Raw genomic sequence first — 17520 nt, 5'->3', positions numbered from 1 at the left:
CTGCTTGTCTTTTCTGAACAGCTTTAGTCTGTGTGGTTTCTGGAGAATCACTAATTTTGTTTTCAACACTGTGTAATTCTAACGGCACTAGTTTATTTATTGTCCGCTTATTCACTACACCTTTGCTCAAAACATCAACTGTCCTGATGATTCCATTTGCATCAGGATATATGGTCACAATTTTTCCAAGTGGCCATTGGGACCTCGGACCATCATTGTCGATAATCACTATGTCACCAGGTCTTAAGGACTTATGATTTTCAGGAACACCAGCTCCATAGAAGTGTTCTCTCAATGAGGTGAGATAGTCTTCTCGCCAAATTTTCTCCCAACGTTCAATCACTTTATTAAGGTGTTTGAATTTACGTCTGAGTTGCTCAGGTTCGAAATAAGTAGGATCCTCTATGATTTCTTTATCATTCATGGGAGGAACAGGTTCGAGCCTTCTGCCATGGAGTAAATGAGATGGACTTAACACTTCTAAATTGTCCAGATCATCGGTAACATAAGTTAGAGGTCTGTTGTTGACTCTATTTTCTATTTCAGTCACAACTGTACGGAATTCTTCTAAGTCTATTCTCTGACGATGAAGAGTCTTCCTTAAACAACGCTTTACAATGCCGATCATTCTTTCATAAAATCCGCCGTGCCATGGAGATTTAGGAGGAATGTATCTCCAACGACATCTGCGTTGATTCAGCATCTGTTGTACTTCTGGTTGATCAAAGATCTTGCTTATATAAGCAGCACCAGCAACAAAGTTCGTTGCATTATCTGAAATCATCAGTCTGGGACATGCCCTTCTGGCTGCAAACCTTCTGAATAATTTGATAAAAGTTTCAGCAGACATGTCAGTGGCTACTTCTAGATGTACTGCTCTAGTTGTAGCACAAGTGAACAAACAGATGTACACCTTGATGGGAACTTTTTCAACTGTTTTGGTTAAAATTATTGGTCCAGTGTAATCTACACCTGTCACCTCAAATGGAGTGATATGACAAACTCTTTCAGAGGGATATGGAGGTGGACCTGGATACTGACATACTCGCATATCGTAGTGACGACAAGTAATACAGTCCTTTATTTGTTTTTTCACACTTTGTCGACCTTGAGGTATCCAGTAGGATTGTCGTATATGACAAAGTGTGTCAGCTACCCCACCATGTAACACGTTACTGTGGGCGTTTTGCACAATCAGTTTTGTTAGCCAATGATTCTTGGGGATCAATATTGGATGTATGGCTTCTTTAGGTAGTGAAGAATTATGAATTCTTCCTCGACATCTTATAATCTTTTCTGAGTCGAGATAAAGTCCTAAAGAATTAATCATAACAGGTTTCTTTGGGGATTTATCTTGTGTTTCTAGAAATTTATATTCTGTAGAGAAAACATCTTTCTGTATTAGTTTCATCCAGTATTTAATGGGTTCAAGACATTCATAATCAGGTTTTATTCCTTTAATGAATTTAAAGACAAGAGCTGTAACTCTTAAGAGTTTACCCAAAGATGAGTATTTAGATCCATCAATGACTATTTCTGTTGTGTCTGCAGTATTTACACAACTTATTTCTGCTGTGTTCAAGCAGACTGTTTCTTCTGGCATAATGTGAGCTTTTTGCTGATGCCAATTATTTTCATCAGAGAGCCAGATCGGTCCGTGGAGCCATAATTTATTATACACAAATTTCTTGAGTGGGACACCAAGTGACAACATGTCAGCTGGATTCTCTTGGGTAGAGACGTGGAGAAAGAGATAATCTCTCTGCATCTCTTTTATTTCTGCTACTCTGTTCTGTACATAGACCAACTTACTCTTATTATTTCTTAACCACTGGAGAACTGCCTCATTATCACTCCAGATCACGGTTTTCTCAATAGTGAGACGATCAAGTACTTTGTTGAGATAGACAGCTAATTTTGTACCTACGTAGAGTGCTGTCAGTTCCAATTGTGGTACTGTTCTGACCTTCAAGGGTGCTACCTTGGCCTTTGAAGTAATTAGTGTACTTCCTTCAGCATTACTCATAAGCTACAGCGCCATAACCTCTGGTTGACGCATCACAGAACACATGTAATGTGTACTTGTTTCCCTCTTGACCTATTTGTCTGGGAAATGTAATTTGATGAAGTTGCTTAAACTCCCTGGATATTTCATCCCATGCTTGACTCATTTCTAGAGGCAAGTTCTCATCCCATCCAATTTTGAGTTTCCATGCATCTTGCATAAGCATTTTACCCTTTATGGTAATTGGTGAGACGAGTCCTAGAGGATCAAAACATTGTGATACCTCTGACAGTAAACTACGTTTAGTGAGTGGACTGCTTGATTTATTGTTTATCCTTTTGAGACTCAAAGTATCTTCCTGTGTGTTCCAATTTAGTCCCAGCATATTGTTGCAATCAGGAATTTCAGTTTCAGGGAAATCTTCTTTGATAAGTTCCCTTAAATGCTTTGAATTTGTATTCCACATCCTTAGAGGCATATTTGCTTCTTTCATCTCCTTGTTAGCTTCTCTGTATAAGGATTTCAAATCCTCCTCTTTATTCACAGTACCTTGAAGATTGTCCACATAGAAACTTTTCTTTAAGACTTCTTTGAAGGGACTTTCAGATTTCTTCAAATGTGTATTTAGAGTAGCTTCTAGTAAGAATGGAGAGGATGTTGCACCAAATAATACTGATTTGAAACGATAAGTTTTCACAGGACTTTGAGGATCATGTGGATTTTCAGGCCACAAGAATCGAGTATAATCTCTATCTATTTCTTGTAGTCCTACTCTTAAGAAAGCCTTGTAAATATCAGCCGTGTAGGCATATGGGTTTGTGCGAAATTTCATAAGCACGTCTCCAAGCTTCTCAGTTAGTGAGGGTCCGGTCATCAGACAGTCATTAAGACTTGCTACATCTTTATTTGCACGTGCGCTGTAATTATATACAAAACGTAGTGGAGTGGTTTCAGAATCTTTCCTGACTCCATGGTGCGGGAGATAATGAGCGTTTGTCTTCAACTTATCTTCGACTATTTCCTCAATGAATTTATTGTCCAACTGTTCTTGTATGATATTATCATAGACAGTCAGTAGCTCTGGATTCTTCCTGAGCTCATGTATTTGTGCTTTCATCTGTCCGAAAGCCATGCGATAATTGCTAGGTAGATGTGGTGGATTTAATTTCCATGGTAACCTAACCCAATACTGTCCATCTTTATATTCGACAGTGTCCAAATATTGGTTATAAGTCTGAGACTCTTGTGGGCTTGGTTTATTTACATCAATACCTATCGCATCTAAATCCCACAACTTATCAACTGGTTCATTCATTTCTTCCAGTAATGATAATTTTTGCTGTGGTACATGATCAGCGGTTATTCTCGTAACTAGTACATTTTCCACTGAATCAATATCAGCTTCTTTCCCACTTTGAGAGGGAATGGGACCACATATCATGTGGCCTCCTGCTGTTTTCAGCAAGTGAACATCATGTTTACTTACTATATTTTGCACAAAACAGTGATAATAATCACTTCCAATGATTAAATCAATTGGACTAATTGTGTCCGTCTGTATGTCAGGACAGGCTAACTTGACCTTAGCTGCTTTCAGTGCTGCAACTGTTTCCTTTAATCCCTGGATCTGCACAGACTTAGGCAAATCATCTACTACCACAGCTTCTACTGTCTTTTTCCTGTTTCCTAGACCAACAGTGATTTTGGCTAGGTCATATGTCTGTTTACCAGAATTATGGAAAAAACCAGCTATATCTAACTGTATTTTGGCATAGGGTTGTTTATTCAGTTTCTGCAACACTGATCTTCTTATGAAGGACCTTTGTGAGCCTTGATCAAATAGTGTTAGCACATTGGTTTTGTGTAATTTATTAGATAACTCAACTCGAGCTATCGGGAGAGCAGTTGCTTTAAACTTATCTCTCACATTTAATGCTGTTGCTTGTTGACTTCCTGATTCTGTGGAAGTCTGCTGCTGTTCAGCAAAAGTATTTGGGCATAATGCTGTATGATGCATACCCTTGCATTTAAAACACTTCTTCAGTGAGCATTTTCCTCCCTTGTGTTCACCTAAACACTTGATGCATCTTTTCAGCTGATGAATACGTTGTTTACGTGCCTCCATTGATGTGTATTGACTACAATACTGTGCCCAATGTGTTCCATCACAAAGTACACATTTTGGAGTACGTTTATGTATGACAGTCTGTTTACTGTCTATTGTATTCACAGCTTGATAAATGCCTATATGGGATTTCCCATTATGTGGTTTAGTGGGAGTAGTTATACTCTTTTTATACTGAGTTGAAGGTTTATTATCCACGGGATTTGTGGATTTTTCATCTTGTCTCGTTGCTTGCATGCATGAAACTATTGTTTGTAAACCATTGCTAATTTCCTTACAAGTGAAATAGCGTTTATTGAACATAATATTTAATCGTTCAATAGTTTGTGGTGACAACTTATCTTGTACAATACCACTGATAAACCAATCACATTGTCTTAGGTCATATTTAGCATCTAGAGATCTGAGACTATTGTCTAATGTGATTCTAAATGCCTGTAAGTCTGAAAAACAATGTTTGGGTGGCTTCAAGCTTGATATTAAGACTGCATGTCTAACTCTAGCCTTGTCAGCATCGAAGTAATTGTCTGCTAAGACACGTAAGGCTATTTGATAATTACCTTTAACCACCGGAAATGACTTAATCAGTTCATAGGGTTCTCCCTTCACAAGACATTTAAGATAATTGAACTTGGCAATCTCATCTATGTCAGTTCGTGAATTTACTATGGATTGAAAACCACTAATGAATTCTTCATAATTATGACCTTGGAAAATAGGTAATGACAATGTAGGTAAGCTTGGTAATGGGACACTTGTTGTTGTTACAGTTGTAACAGGTGTTTGACCACTACTTACAGTAGGTCTCTGTGACAGAGTTTTACGGCAAATAGCCTGTACTCCTGTCCACCTTAATTGTTGATCACTAAAAGTATCCAAAACATTTTTAATTTCATCTTCAGATGGATCTGATTCAAGAAATTTATTTTCATAATGTGTATAGTCTGAATTAATTATTTCCAGACGTTGTGTAAATAATTCAAACTTGACCTCAAGATCATCAAAATCTATGTTTGTATCTTGAGTTAATCCTAGACAGACTGAAATTAGATTTTCTAATTGTGTAATCTTAGTCTGTAAAGACTGAAACTGAGTTTTCAAACAAGCCATTTTAATGGTATACTGAAAATTCTAGCACCACACTTAGAGTGTTTAAAAAACACTGTACTGCTATAAACAGCTGAGTTTTTGTTATGCTTAAGTCAGCAATAATCGAGTCAGACACTACTGACCCACTAAGCTTAACCTCAGGGTTAATGACCATGAGGGTACAGAGTACATGTGGCTGATGTTTACGGCTTAGAGTTTGCTGTGTCAGCCTGACCATGATGATTAATCGTAAATAACGTTATACACTTCATTCACTATACACTATAAATGTCACTGTATAATTGTAATCACACGTGAATATTACTTACACATATATAAATTTCACTGTTAATATATTTTTGAAAGCTTACACTTTATATATAAGTTCCTTTAATATAACAGGTAGATCTATAAGAAACAAACTTTAACACAATCTTGTCTCTTAATTTCTGTCTATAAACATTATAAACACTGTGTGTATATACACTCAGACAACATCATCACTTGGTGGTGTTGTTGTCTTTAGTCAGCAATTTCTCGAGATTGGAGCAGTGGGTGCAGGATGTGGGTGAGTCACCCAGCTCCCGTTTTCTTTGGGTGTCCGCTGGGTGAGCGCCCGTTTTCTTTTGGCTGCCCATTCTCTGTGATTGAGTCTGGAGGGACTCATTTATACTGATTTATATTGTAAAACACTAGTTTTACAGCTTTTTTCGAAGGACCTTGGCTCATAGGTTATTTGTACACTGTAGTACAACATATTTGGACCACAGTGTGGTCTTTATCCGGTTCGAGCACGACCAAAACTCTGTTGAGAATTTGGCCTTACCTGCTGTGTTTATTATATATATAAACACTTAGCTGATAAATGACAGCAAATCGTCTACACAGCCGCCCCTGCAGACGAGGTCTAGAAGCTGTCGAAACCATCACAACAGTGGGCTGTCAAGAGATACAATTTGTAAGTATAAATTACCCCTAGGGGGTGTTATGTCAGCATATTTCATTCGATGATGGCTGACGAATACTTACTTGTTTGGACTCAAAAGTCCACACCTTACTGCCGATTATAGGTTGATTACAAACTCCTTGTGACTCAAGAATTGCGCAATCCCCCGATCTACAAGAAATTCGTAACATACCTTGCTCTTTGTAACGTGAGCTATGGTGTTCTCAACACCTTCGACAGATATCGGTGACTTGATAGAAGCTGAAGTGTCCTTGGATGTCCACGTCTTCCATTGTCTAGGAAACGCACACTGGTACACTATGTTCAACAAGATTCGTCTTTATTGTTCACAATGTATCACAAGAGAAGCTGATCACACTTCTCTTAAGTGTTTATTGTGTTGTGTGAGACACTTTATTCACACTAACGCACAGATCAGTGTCCTTTGCTGGTTATCCTGGCGTCAGTGTCTCGTAGTAGAGTCAAAGTTAGTCTGCCAGACGCTACAGGGCTCCATCCCGTCACTGTCCCCAGCACAAAAAAAAAAACGCTGACCTAGTACCTTGCATCCTTGTCACCTCCTCGATGAAGCAAAGCAGAATGTTTGTTTCTTGCTGTCTTAATCATAGACAACAATGTACACTAGTTTTACTATGGTAATAAAGTGGGAGCAGGATTTTCCTTAATTGTCCTGCTAAGTAAGAGATGTACTGTCTCTTATAAAAATACACGTTGCAACACCGCTGCAAGGAGCAGAGGTCATTTGACCACGCATACGGCATCTGTGATCAATTACTCACTCTAGCAGTAAACAAGACGCTCGCCCCTTCTAGTGGCCCATCAGGGCTGAGAGGGCTGAAGGGGGCTGAAGGGGGCTGATACCCCCCTCCTGGAGAAAATTTCTCCACAGGCTTGGCCTCCCTAGTTTTGAAGGTTCTCATTATCTATCCTGTCATTTTTCTAGCAGATGCGATTGATACAATGTTATGGTCCTTGAAGGTGAGATCCTCCGACATGATCACTCCCAAGTCTTTGACGTTGGTGTTTCGCTCTATTTTGTGGCCAGAATTTGTTTTGTACTCTGATGAAGATTTAATTTCCTCATGTTTACCATATCTGAGTAATTGAAATTTTTCATCGTTGAACTTCATATTGTTTTCTGCAGCACACTGAAAGATTTGGTTGATGTCTGCCTGAAGCCTTGCAGTGTCTGCAAGGCTTCAGGCATGCAGATTCGGGTGTCATCTGCAAAGGAAGACACGGTGCTGTGGCTGACATCCTTGTCTATGTCGGATATGAGGATGAGGAACAAGATGAGAGCGAGTACTGTGTTTTGTGGAACAGAGCTTTTCACCGTAGCTGCCTCGGACTTTACTCTGTTGACGACTACTCTCTGTGTTCTGTTAGTGAGGAAATTATAGATCCATCGACCGACTTTTCCTGTTATTCCTTTAGCACGCATTTTGTGCGCTATTACGCCATGGTCACACTTGTCGAAGGCTTTTGCAAAGTCTGTATATATTACATCTGCATTCCTTTTGTCTTCTAGTGCATCTAGGACCTTGTCGTAGTGATCCAATAGTTGAGACAGACAGGAGCGACCTGTTCTAAACCCATGTTGCCCTGGGTTGTGTAACTGATGGGTTTCTAGATGGGTGGTGATCTTGCTTCTTAGGACCCTTTCAAAGATTTTTATGATATGGGATGTTAGTGCTATCGGTCTGTAGTTCTTTGCTGTTGCTTTACTGCCCCCTTTGTGGAGTGGGGCTATGTCTGTTGTTTTTAGTAACTGTGGGACGACCCCCGTGTCATCCGCAAAGGAAGACACAGAGCTATGGCTTACATCTCTGTCTATGTCAAATATGAAGACGAGGAATATGATGGGAGCGAGTATTGTGCCTTGTGGAACAGAGCTTTTCACATAGCTGCCTCAGACTTTACTCTGTTTATTATTACTCTTTATGTTCTATTTCTTAGGAAGTTATAGATACATCTATCAACTTTCCCTGTTATTCCTTTATCACGCATTTTGTGTGCTATTACACCGTAGTCACACTTGTCGAAGGCTTTTACAAAATCTGCGTATACTACGTCTGCACTTTGGTTATCCTCTATAGCATCCAAAACCTTGTCATACTGGTCCAGTAGCTGGGACAGGCAGGAGTGACACGATCTAAACCCGTGTCGCTCTGGGCTGTGTAAGTGATGGGTATCTAGATGGATGACAGTCTTGCTTCTTAGAAACCTTTCAAGGATTTCTATTACATGGGATGTTAGTGCTATCGGTCTGTAGTTCTTTGCAATTGCTTTGCTGCCACCTTTGCAGAGTGGGGCTATGTCTGTTGTTTTTAGTGAGTGTGGGATGACCCCTGCGTACATGCTCCCTCTCCATAAAATGCTGAAGGCACGTGACAGAGGCTTCTTGCAGTTCTTGATGAACATGGAGTTCTATGATTCTGGCCCTGGGGCAGAGTGCATGGGCATGTCATTTATTGCCTTTTCAGAGTCTTGTGGTGCTAGGATAATATCAGGGATTTTGAGATGACTAAATTTTTGATCTCGGTCATAAAGATTGTCGACCCTTAGTCTGGTCATACTGGGACTTTATCATCTCAGTCATTTCATTGCTGTCATCTGTGTAGGTCCCTTCTCGCCTATGCAGGGACCCGATATTGGATGTGATTTTACCCTTAGATTTGGCATAATAGGAGAAGCATTTTTTTTCAGTTTCCTTTATAGCTTTTTGTTCTTCCTGAGATTCTTGTCTCCTGTAAGATTCCTTAAGCTAAAGTTCGATATTTTCTATTTCTTTGACCAGTGCCTCCTTTCGTATTACAGATGTATTTTTCCCTCTCAGCAGCTCTGTGATTCTTTGCCTTCGTCTGTACCTCTATTATGTTGTGATCTGAGTGAATTGTATCAGATCGTCGTTGTTAGCGACGATGAGGGCCAACATATTTTCTAGTCTTGTAGGTTCTAATATTTGCTTGCTTAAAGTGAATTTGGTGCAGAGATTTAATAGCTCGTGTGTATGTGAATTTTCATCTGAGCTGCCTTCTAGGGTGATTTCTGCTAAAATATTATTTGCTACACTCCTCCATTTTAGGTGTCTCAAGTTGAAATCTCCCAGTAGCAAGATGTTTGAGGCAGGAGTTGGGAGATTTTCCAGACAGTGGTCAGTTTTCAAAAGCTGTTCCTGGAACTGCTGGGAAGTTGCATCCGGAAGCTTGTATACAACCACAATAACAAAGTTTGGTTTTCAGTCTTTACTGCCAAAACTTCAATTACATCATCTGAGGTGCTTAGTAGTTCTGAGCAAATGAGCGACTCTTTGACGTACACGGCAACCCTTCCCCCTCCCATCCCTGTTGCCTATTTAGTCTGTCGCACATGAACAGGTTAGAACCTGGAATCCATATTTCTTTGTCAAAATGATCCTTAATGTGGGTCTCTGTGAAAGCTGTAAGCATTGCATTTGACTCCATAAGCAGTTCCTTGATGTAAGGAATTTTGTTGTTTGTTGATGGCTTTAGACCCTGTGTGTTTGCTAAGATAAATGTCGTTAAATTCATGGAATTTAGGGGTTTTTATTTTCTGGCATTAATGTCTGTTGTTTTGGAGCAAAGGTCTCTGCTTGAGAAGTGTTTTCAGTAGGTGTAAGATTTCTGTCATTTCTAGCCAGTCTTTTTTCGTTCCTGGCATTAAAATACCTCATTAGATTTATCATAAGAGAGAAAGTATTTTGTTGTTATTTTTCAGTTTCCATTGGAAACTTCTTTTGTTTCCAATGGTCCGGCTGGTCTGAGTCTTCTTGTCCACTTTAGATGATGTGCCTGGCAGTATACGTTGTATCATGGACTGACGAGTGACACATTCCGGGGTGAAATAAGTTACAGGAAGGGGAGTTGCACCCTCCTGTTGTCGTGTGGGTGCGGCATTTTATGGGATGGTCAAAGGTGCTTGTCCCACCTCTTTTTCCAGATATATCTTGCCTGCAGATACCCAAGGCATATTATTATTATTATTATAATAAAACAGAAGCGCTAAGCCACAAGGGCTATATAGCGCTGCAGGGTAGAGAAGAAAGCGAGGGTATTGGGCGGCAGAAGGGGGGAGGGATGATCAGTAGGTTACAGAAAACGTGGGGCAGGGGATAGTGCAGGGGTAGAGGGTACCAAGAGATTGAGGTAGAAAGGGCTGAAGGCATCAAAGTTTGTGAAGTAAGTCAGTTGTTGTCAAAAAGTCAATGAGAGAGTCCGGATGATAGGTGGGTCCATCAGCGAGAAGGGAAGGTAAAGAGAGAGCAGCGGAGCAAAGACGACGACGGAGGCAAATTCTGCATGCTCGTTGATAAAGTGGGCAGTCCAACAGAATGTGGCTGACTGATAATGGAGCCTGGCAATTCTCACAGAGAGGAGCAGGGCGCCTCTCCATGAGAAATCCATGAGTAAGACGAGTATGGCCAATGCAAAGACGGGAGAGAGTAGTCTCCCAACCTCGACACTGGTGACAAGAAGACGGCCAGTAACCTGTATTCGGTTTAATAGATTGAAGTTTGTTACCGAGCATAGTAGACCAACGTTGTTGCCAACAGGTGTGAAGGTGGGTAGCTATTGCAGCAAAATAGTCCGTAAATGGAATACCTCTATATGAAACTGGTAGGTCATGTACTGCTGACCGCGCAGCAGTGTCTGCCTGTTCATTGCCCTGTACGTCAACATAACCTGGGACCCAACAAAAAACAATATCTCTATGCTTGGTAAAGATGCAGCGTAGCCAAAATTGGATACGGAGGACTAAGGGGTGAGGAGTATCAAATTTCTGTATAGCCTGTGAAGCACTAAGGAAGTCTGAGACAACCACAAATGATGACACAGGCATAGATGCAATATGGATAAGTGCTGCAAGAATGGCATACAATTCAGCAGTAAAAATACTAGCCGAAGATAGTAAATACCCTCGTACAACGCTGTTCGGAAACACTGCTGCGAATCCTATGCCATCAGAAAACTTAGAGCTATCTGTGTACGCAGCAATGGCATGAGAATGAGAGTGGAAGTGGTCAAGAAAAAGAGAGCGGGAAGCGACTGTAGACAGTTGGGCTTTCGAGCAAGGGAGAGAGAAAGAACAGACTCGAACAGCTGGAACTTCCCAGGGGGGTAGGGAAAAGTGAGATGCTACATGAACATAGGAAGGTGGTAATTGAAGAGAAGACAAGAGCGAATGAAGGTGAAGAGAGAAGGGACGGAGTAAACAGGGGCGGCGAACAAATAAAGAATGTCTACTAATATCAGTGACCATTCTATAAATGGAAGGATTGCGGAGATCATGAGAGCGTACATAGTAGCGAAGGCAATGGGCATCACGGCGATCGGATAAGGATGAAACGTTCGCTTCTGCATAGAGGCTCTCAACAGGGGAAGAGCGAAAAGCACCAAGGCATAAACGTAATCCTTGGTGATGAATGGGGTTAAGGCTAGAGAGAGTAGCAGGAGAGGCCGCTGAATAGATCTGGTCACCATAATCAAGTTTCGATAAAATGAGGGTGGAATGTAGGCGAAGGAGAGTTCGACGATCAGCTCCCCATGAAAGATGAGCAAGGGTTTTAAGAAGGTTCAGCCAGCTGTGACAAGTTGCCTTCAGAGAGGTAATGTGAGGTTTCCAGGATAACCTACGGTCAAAGAGGAGGCCCAGAAACCTGACTGTATCACGTTCAGGGATACGGGAGCCATAGAGGTACAAAGGATGATCGGAGATGACAGAGTGTCTAGTGAAAGTAATTTGGTGAGTTTTGGTGCTGGAAAATTTAAACCCATGTGTGGTGGCCCAATTGGAAACACGGTCGACCGCATGCTGGAGAGAAACTGTAATGAGGTGACAGTCAGTGCCTGCACAGGCAATAGCGAAGTCATCAACATAGAGTGATGACCAAATATTTGATGGAAGACTAGAGGCCAAATCATTTATAGCAAGGAGAAAAAGTGTTGTGCTCAGAACACATCCCTGGGGGACACCTTCAGCTTGGATAAAGTCCGGGGAGAGCACATTATTAACACGAACACGGAAATGCCTGTCAGTTAAAAAGTTCTTAAGGAAGGATGGTAGATTGCCTCGAAGGCCTAAGGAGTGGGCTTGGGCCAAAATATTATACCTCCAAGTTATGTCATATGCCTTCTCAAGGTCAAAAAATATGGCAATAACTGAGTGGTTATTCGCAAAGGCATTACGAACATTCGTATCCAAGCGTAGTAAGGGGTCTATGGTAGAACGTCCCTTACGAAAGCCATATTGACAAGTGGAGAGACTGTTGTGTGTCTCTAAATGCCACACTAAACGTCTATTTACCAGGTGTTCCATCACTTTGCAAACTGCACTGGTAAGAGCAATGGGACGATAGTGGGAGGCTTCATGTCCCGTAGTGTCTGGTTTGCGGAAAGGGAGGACAATGGCAGATTTCCACAGCTGTGGAAGAACTCCTTGTGACCAAATAAGATTGAAAAGGCATAATAGGACTGCAAGGGCTGACTGATGTAAATGTTGTAGCATGCGAATATGAATGTCGTTGGGCCCAGCTGCCGATGATCGGCAAGCTGAGAGTGTTGCCTCCAGTTCTTGAAGTGTAAAAGGCACATTATACTGTTCTTCTCTGAGAGAAGAAAAGTCCAAGGGTGCTAACTCTCTGGCAGACTTTGAGGAAAGAAACGAGGGGCATAGATGGAGCCCCTGAGAAATATGGACCAGATGATTGCCAATTTCATTAGCAACATCTAGTGGGTTTGCTATATCAACACCGGCAACCCGCAGAACAGGAGCCGGGTCAGAATATTTACCACTCAGTTTTCGTACTTTTTTCCAGACTGCACTCATAGAGGAAGCAGAGGTGATAGTGGAGACATAATCTCGCCAGCAAGTGCGTTTAGCATCACGGATGACACAGCGAGCGATTGCACACTTCTGCTTAAAATCAAGAAGTATTTCCGTGGTTCTATTGTACCAGTACCTGCCCCATGCAGCGCGTTTCAAACGTACTGCACGAGCACAAGCAGGAGACCACCAAGGCATGCATTTCTGAGAATGCCTGCCCGAAGTTCAGGGTATAGAATGAGAAGGTGCGGTTAAAACAGAGGACGAGAAGAGGTGTAAAAGCTCATCAATGGAGGATGAAGAAGGAACCTCACTAAAAACAGTTAGTTGTGAGTAGAGGTTCCAATTTGCCTGATCAAATTGCCAGCATGGGATACGAAGAGGTGGTGAATACGAAGGGGAAGTAAGAATGATTGCGAAATGATCACTGTCATGTAAATCCGGGAGAACAGACCAGGTGAAGTCTAATGCGGTGGAGGAAGAGCAGACAGAGAGATCGATGCAAGAGAGTGTGAGTCCGAGGATCAAAATGGGTGTGAGTACCTGTATTTAAAACATGGAGGGGGTGGGTAGCAAGAAAAGCCTCTAACTGAATGCCACGGGAATCACAGTGAGACCCCCCAGAGGAAATGATGGGCATTAAAACCGCCAAGTAACAGAAGTGGTGGCGGTAATGACGAAACAAGAAAGGCACTATCCGGAATAGATAATGCCCGAGAAGGAGAGAAATATAAAGAACAGAGTGTATACCACCTATGCAAGTGGATACGGGCTGCTGTGTAATGCAGCGAAGTACGAACAAATAGCTGATGGTACGGAATATCAGTGCGTAGAAGAAGGGCACTTTCATTAAAGGTCCCATCAGCCAAAGGATCTGAAGAATACAATAAATTATAGCCTGAGATGGGATAGATAACAGCAGAGTGTAATTTTGATTCCTGTAAGCAAACACCAACAGGGGAAAACTTGGAGAGTAACATCTGAAGCTCACCCCGATTACCCCTGAGGCCGCGTATATTCCACTGTAAATAGGCCATGATTAGCAATGATAAAGATTCCTGAAATCTGCAGGTAAGGGTTCCTATGGACTAGAGGGGTTAGAAAAGTCCACATGCAGAGGCAGCGCAAAACGTTCAAGCAGCGAAGGAACGGTGTGCTCTGAAGAAAGCAGTTGCGCAGATGGAAGAGAGGAGAGAGAAGGAACAGAGGGTGGATCAGTGTCCATTGATGGTTTGGTCTCTGCAATATATTCAGAGACTGCTTCAAGTGTTTCAGAATTCAGAGACGTCATATGGGAGACAATATTGGAGATGGTAGGGGGAGGATGAGTAAAGATTGGAACTGTAATGGGCTGTACCAAGGTAGGGGGGGCGATAGGGTGGAGGGAACTGGAGAAGAAGCGTGGAAGGGAAAAGAAGAGGCAGAAACCTGGGAGGTGGCATTCTGAAACTGAGCATGGAAAGGGAGTGCAGGACGTGTCGATCTTTTCTGAGAAGAACGAGAAGGTGGAGAAGTATCATCAGCAGGTAACTGTCGTTGGTGTTTAGGCGTGGGACCAGAGTTGGTCCGACGTGGAATGAGCCGGCGATTCAAAAATTGCCACACCATAGAGGGAGAGGCCAGAAGCATAGTCAAAGGAGAGCGGAGGTCAGATAAATCAAAGGAGTCAGTCGAGACCTCAGTACCTGAAGCAGGTGAGGAAACAGCACCGGCAAGAGGTACAGAGGCATGAGGAGTGTCCGAAGAGTGGTCCAAGGATGAGGCGGGGTCAGAACGAGGTGCGGTATCAAGAAGGGGCTTGGGGGTAGCAGGTGCATGGACTAGGGCTGCCATGGTTAGGTTACTTCTTTCTTTTTGTTTTTAAGAAAAAAAAAAGAAAGAAGAAAAGAAAATAAAAATAAAAAAAGAATAAAAAAAAGGGGGGACTGGGAGGGATAGTTCCTAGGAGGAATGAAAGGGCCAGAAATCTCCCTCCGCACCCAAGAGGACCTCAGCACCACAAGTAGCGCAGATGCAGCATGGAACCCGTGCCATACCCTACCCATCATGCCAGTAAACCAGCAATCCGGGATAGCAACCTCACATCTGCCGAGCTACCTCGGTGGAAAAAAGAGAGGGCGGCCGGATATCCACCAGAAAGCATACCTCCTTCAGCCACCACCCCCGGAATCCGAAAGGTGGCTTCCAGAGATACACCCGTCGCCCGAGAGACACCCAAAACCACCCTCCGGGATACTGGAGAGGGATCGGGACATCCCCAGGCAATCCAGATTCCACAGCAAACTATGCCACCGCCAAGAACCTCAATGGAATGGGATGGACCCCGGTACCCTTTCCCCTACCTAGGAACTAGCGTGCCTGTGGGAAAAAATCCCAAAGGCCAAAAGGAAGGGCAAAAGGGAGGGGTGGGGAGGAAGAGGAGGAAAGGAAAAAGGGGAGGATGGGGAGGATGGGATAGGAAAGGGGGGATTGGGGGGTAATTAGGTTCGGTCTGAGGAAGGAGACCGACAGGTCTAATTCCTCAGACCAAGAGCCTCTTCACCACAACAAGGAGCCCCCTTGAAGAGGACCCAAGGCATAGAATCTGCACAGATTGAAGTTTTTGTTTTCTAGGATTTTTTGTGACTGCATTCCCTGCTGGTGAATTTTTACTAAATTAGTACAAAAACTTGCCATCATTGTAATCATTGTGATAATTATTGTATGTCTTTTTTGATCAGCTCTGATTTTATAACCTTGTTGTGTTTTCCAAAAGAAAGATTCACATTGTTATTGGGATACATAAGTCACAAATTTTTTGTTTTATTTAATAAATTGGGATATTGATCTCCATTCAAAAATTAATTAAAGAATGCCTATTCTGATCAGCTTAAAAATATTAACGTATTCCTACGTATTCCTAATTAAGCTAAATAATTTTCGTTCAGCAGTGCATCAACATTTACCAGTTGCAAATTATACATCTAATATTCATGTTTCGTTTCTCCAGCATTGATAATTGGGCTAATTGGCACCGGCTTAGGAATACTGATGGAAAAGTTGGGAGGTGTGCTGCAAGTGGTGGTTATGTTCAGTGGGATCATATGTGGACCGCTAAATGGCATTTTTCTTGCTGGCATCTTGACCCCGTGGGTCAACGCCAAGGTAAGGGAACGTAGTGTGATTACTATCATTAGTAATAGTCATGATATTTTCTGATTTCTGAGAGTGTTATTGCAATATATTTCTGTAGAAAATATTTATTCTCAGGAAGTTGTTCTTATATTTATGGTAACACAGGGCGCCATGGCTGGAGGACTCACAGCATTTGTTTTGAGTGCGTGGGTAGTTGCAGGCAATTATATGTATGGATCAGCGCCACGGTACCTGCCATTATCTACCTCGGGTTGTCCTGTAAACCTGGCTTCTCTTGACAACTTCACTGTTATCTCCTTCAGTAACTTTTCAGCTACAGACTCTTTCATAAATAAGACAGTGACGAGGGAGTACCTACAGACCAATTCAACGCTGAGTGACTTTTCAACACCCATCACCGTCCAAGGGTTCGTATCATTTTGCAAGTACTTTCTCTATATTGCAACATGAATTCAGACATATTCATTTGTATGAGTTCAGATGTTGATCATTTCTTCATTTGGGAAAGTAAATCCAATCACATTACTTTAAACTGCTGTTTAAGATAGTTTAAGCAGAAGCATTTTCATTTCAATGTACACTGCAATGCTCATTTTCTTTGTTGTTATTCATTACCATTATAATTTTCTTGATCATTATAATCGACAAGTTACAAACAAATGTTACACAACTACAAGAACTTACAAGGATGAGATCCTTAGACCCGCATTACTGCAGGAGATTACTGCTTATATGAGGTACATCTTCTTTATGGAAGAAATCGTGTTGCTAGCGAAGGACACTTAACTGAGGAAATTGGAACTACCTTCTTGCTTTCTTCCCATTTCCCAGGAGCTGCATGACCCTTGTTGGGTTAACTCTCCTAATAAAAATAATAATATTCTAAGGAACAACATTAAATAACTCTCGGAACAGATTCATGGCTATTTAAGTGCTACTTATATTTATGACAAGCAGGTGTAGCAATCAGATATTGGAACAAGGTGCTGTGAAGAGGTAAATTGTTTGTGCTTCTAATGAACTTTGTTGAATAAAACAGTAATATAAAAAACATAATTGAGTCTAACTTGGTACTTTCGATCGTTGGGTTGAGTGAGGGAGTATTATGCTTCAATATGTATTTATGTTACAAAGCAAGTAATGTAAGTACAGAACTACAGCAAGAAGTGTTATTACTACAGTTGGTACCAGAGTTAAGTAGCAACACACAAGAAGAACACTAGATCAATGTACTTATCATGCTGCTCTACATCACAGTATTTACTTCCAAGTCATTACTTACATGGTGCATCAGTCATGCGCAAATATGATCTTAAACTAATAAATTAAAAAAATATTTTTTAGGCTTAATTTGTT

General features: G+C 41.6%; 1 protein-coding gene across 1 annotated transcript in view; it reads left to right on the top strand.

Moving 5' to 3' along the window:
- The window catches only part of LOC128687540 (sodium-coupled monocarboxylate transporter 1-like), a 161722-nt gene that overhangs the window by 37840 nt on the left and 106362 nt on the right, over nt 1–17520 (top strand). The window contains exons 3-4 of the mRNA XM_070083975.1: nt 16019–16173; nt 16309–16571. Of these exons, the coding sequence (XP_069940076.1) occupies nt 16019–16173; nt 16309–16571 (418 nt within the window). The remainder of the gene's footprint in view (nt 1–16018; nt 16174–16308; nt 16572–17520) is intronic.

Source organism: Cherax quadricarinatus, chromosome 11, assembly GCF_038502225.1.
Source record: "Cherax quadricarinatus isolate ZL_2023a chromosome 11, ASM3850222v1, whole genome shotgun sequence".
Classification (NCBI taxonomy): domain Eukaryota; kingdom Metazoa; phylum Arthropoda; class Malacostraca; order Decapoda; family Parastacidae; genus Cherax; species Cherax quadricarinatus.
Note: the sequence above shows the minus strand (reverse complement) of the source record. Positions and strands in the feature narration are given on the sequence as shown.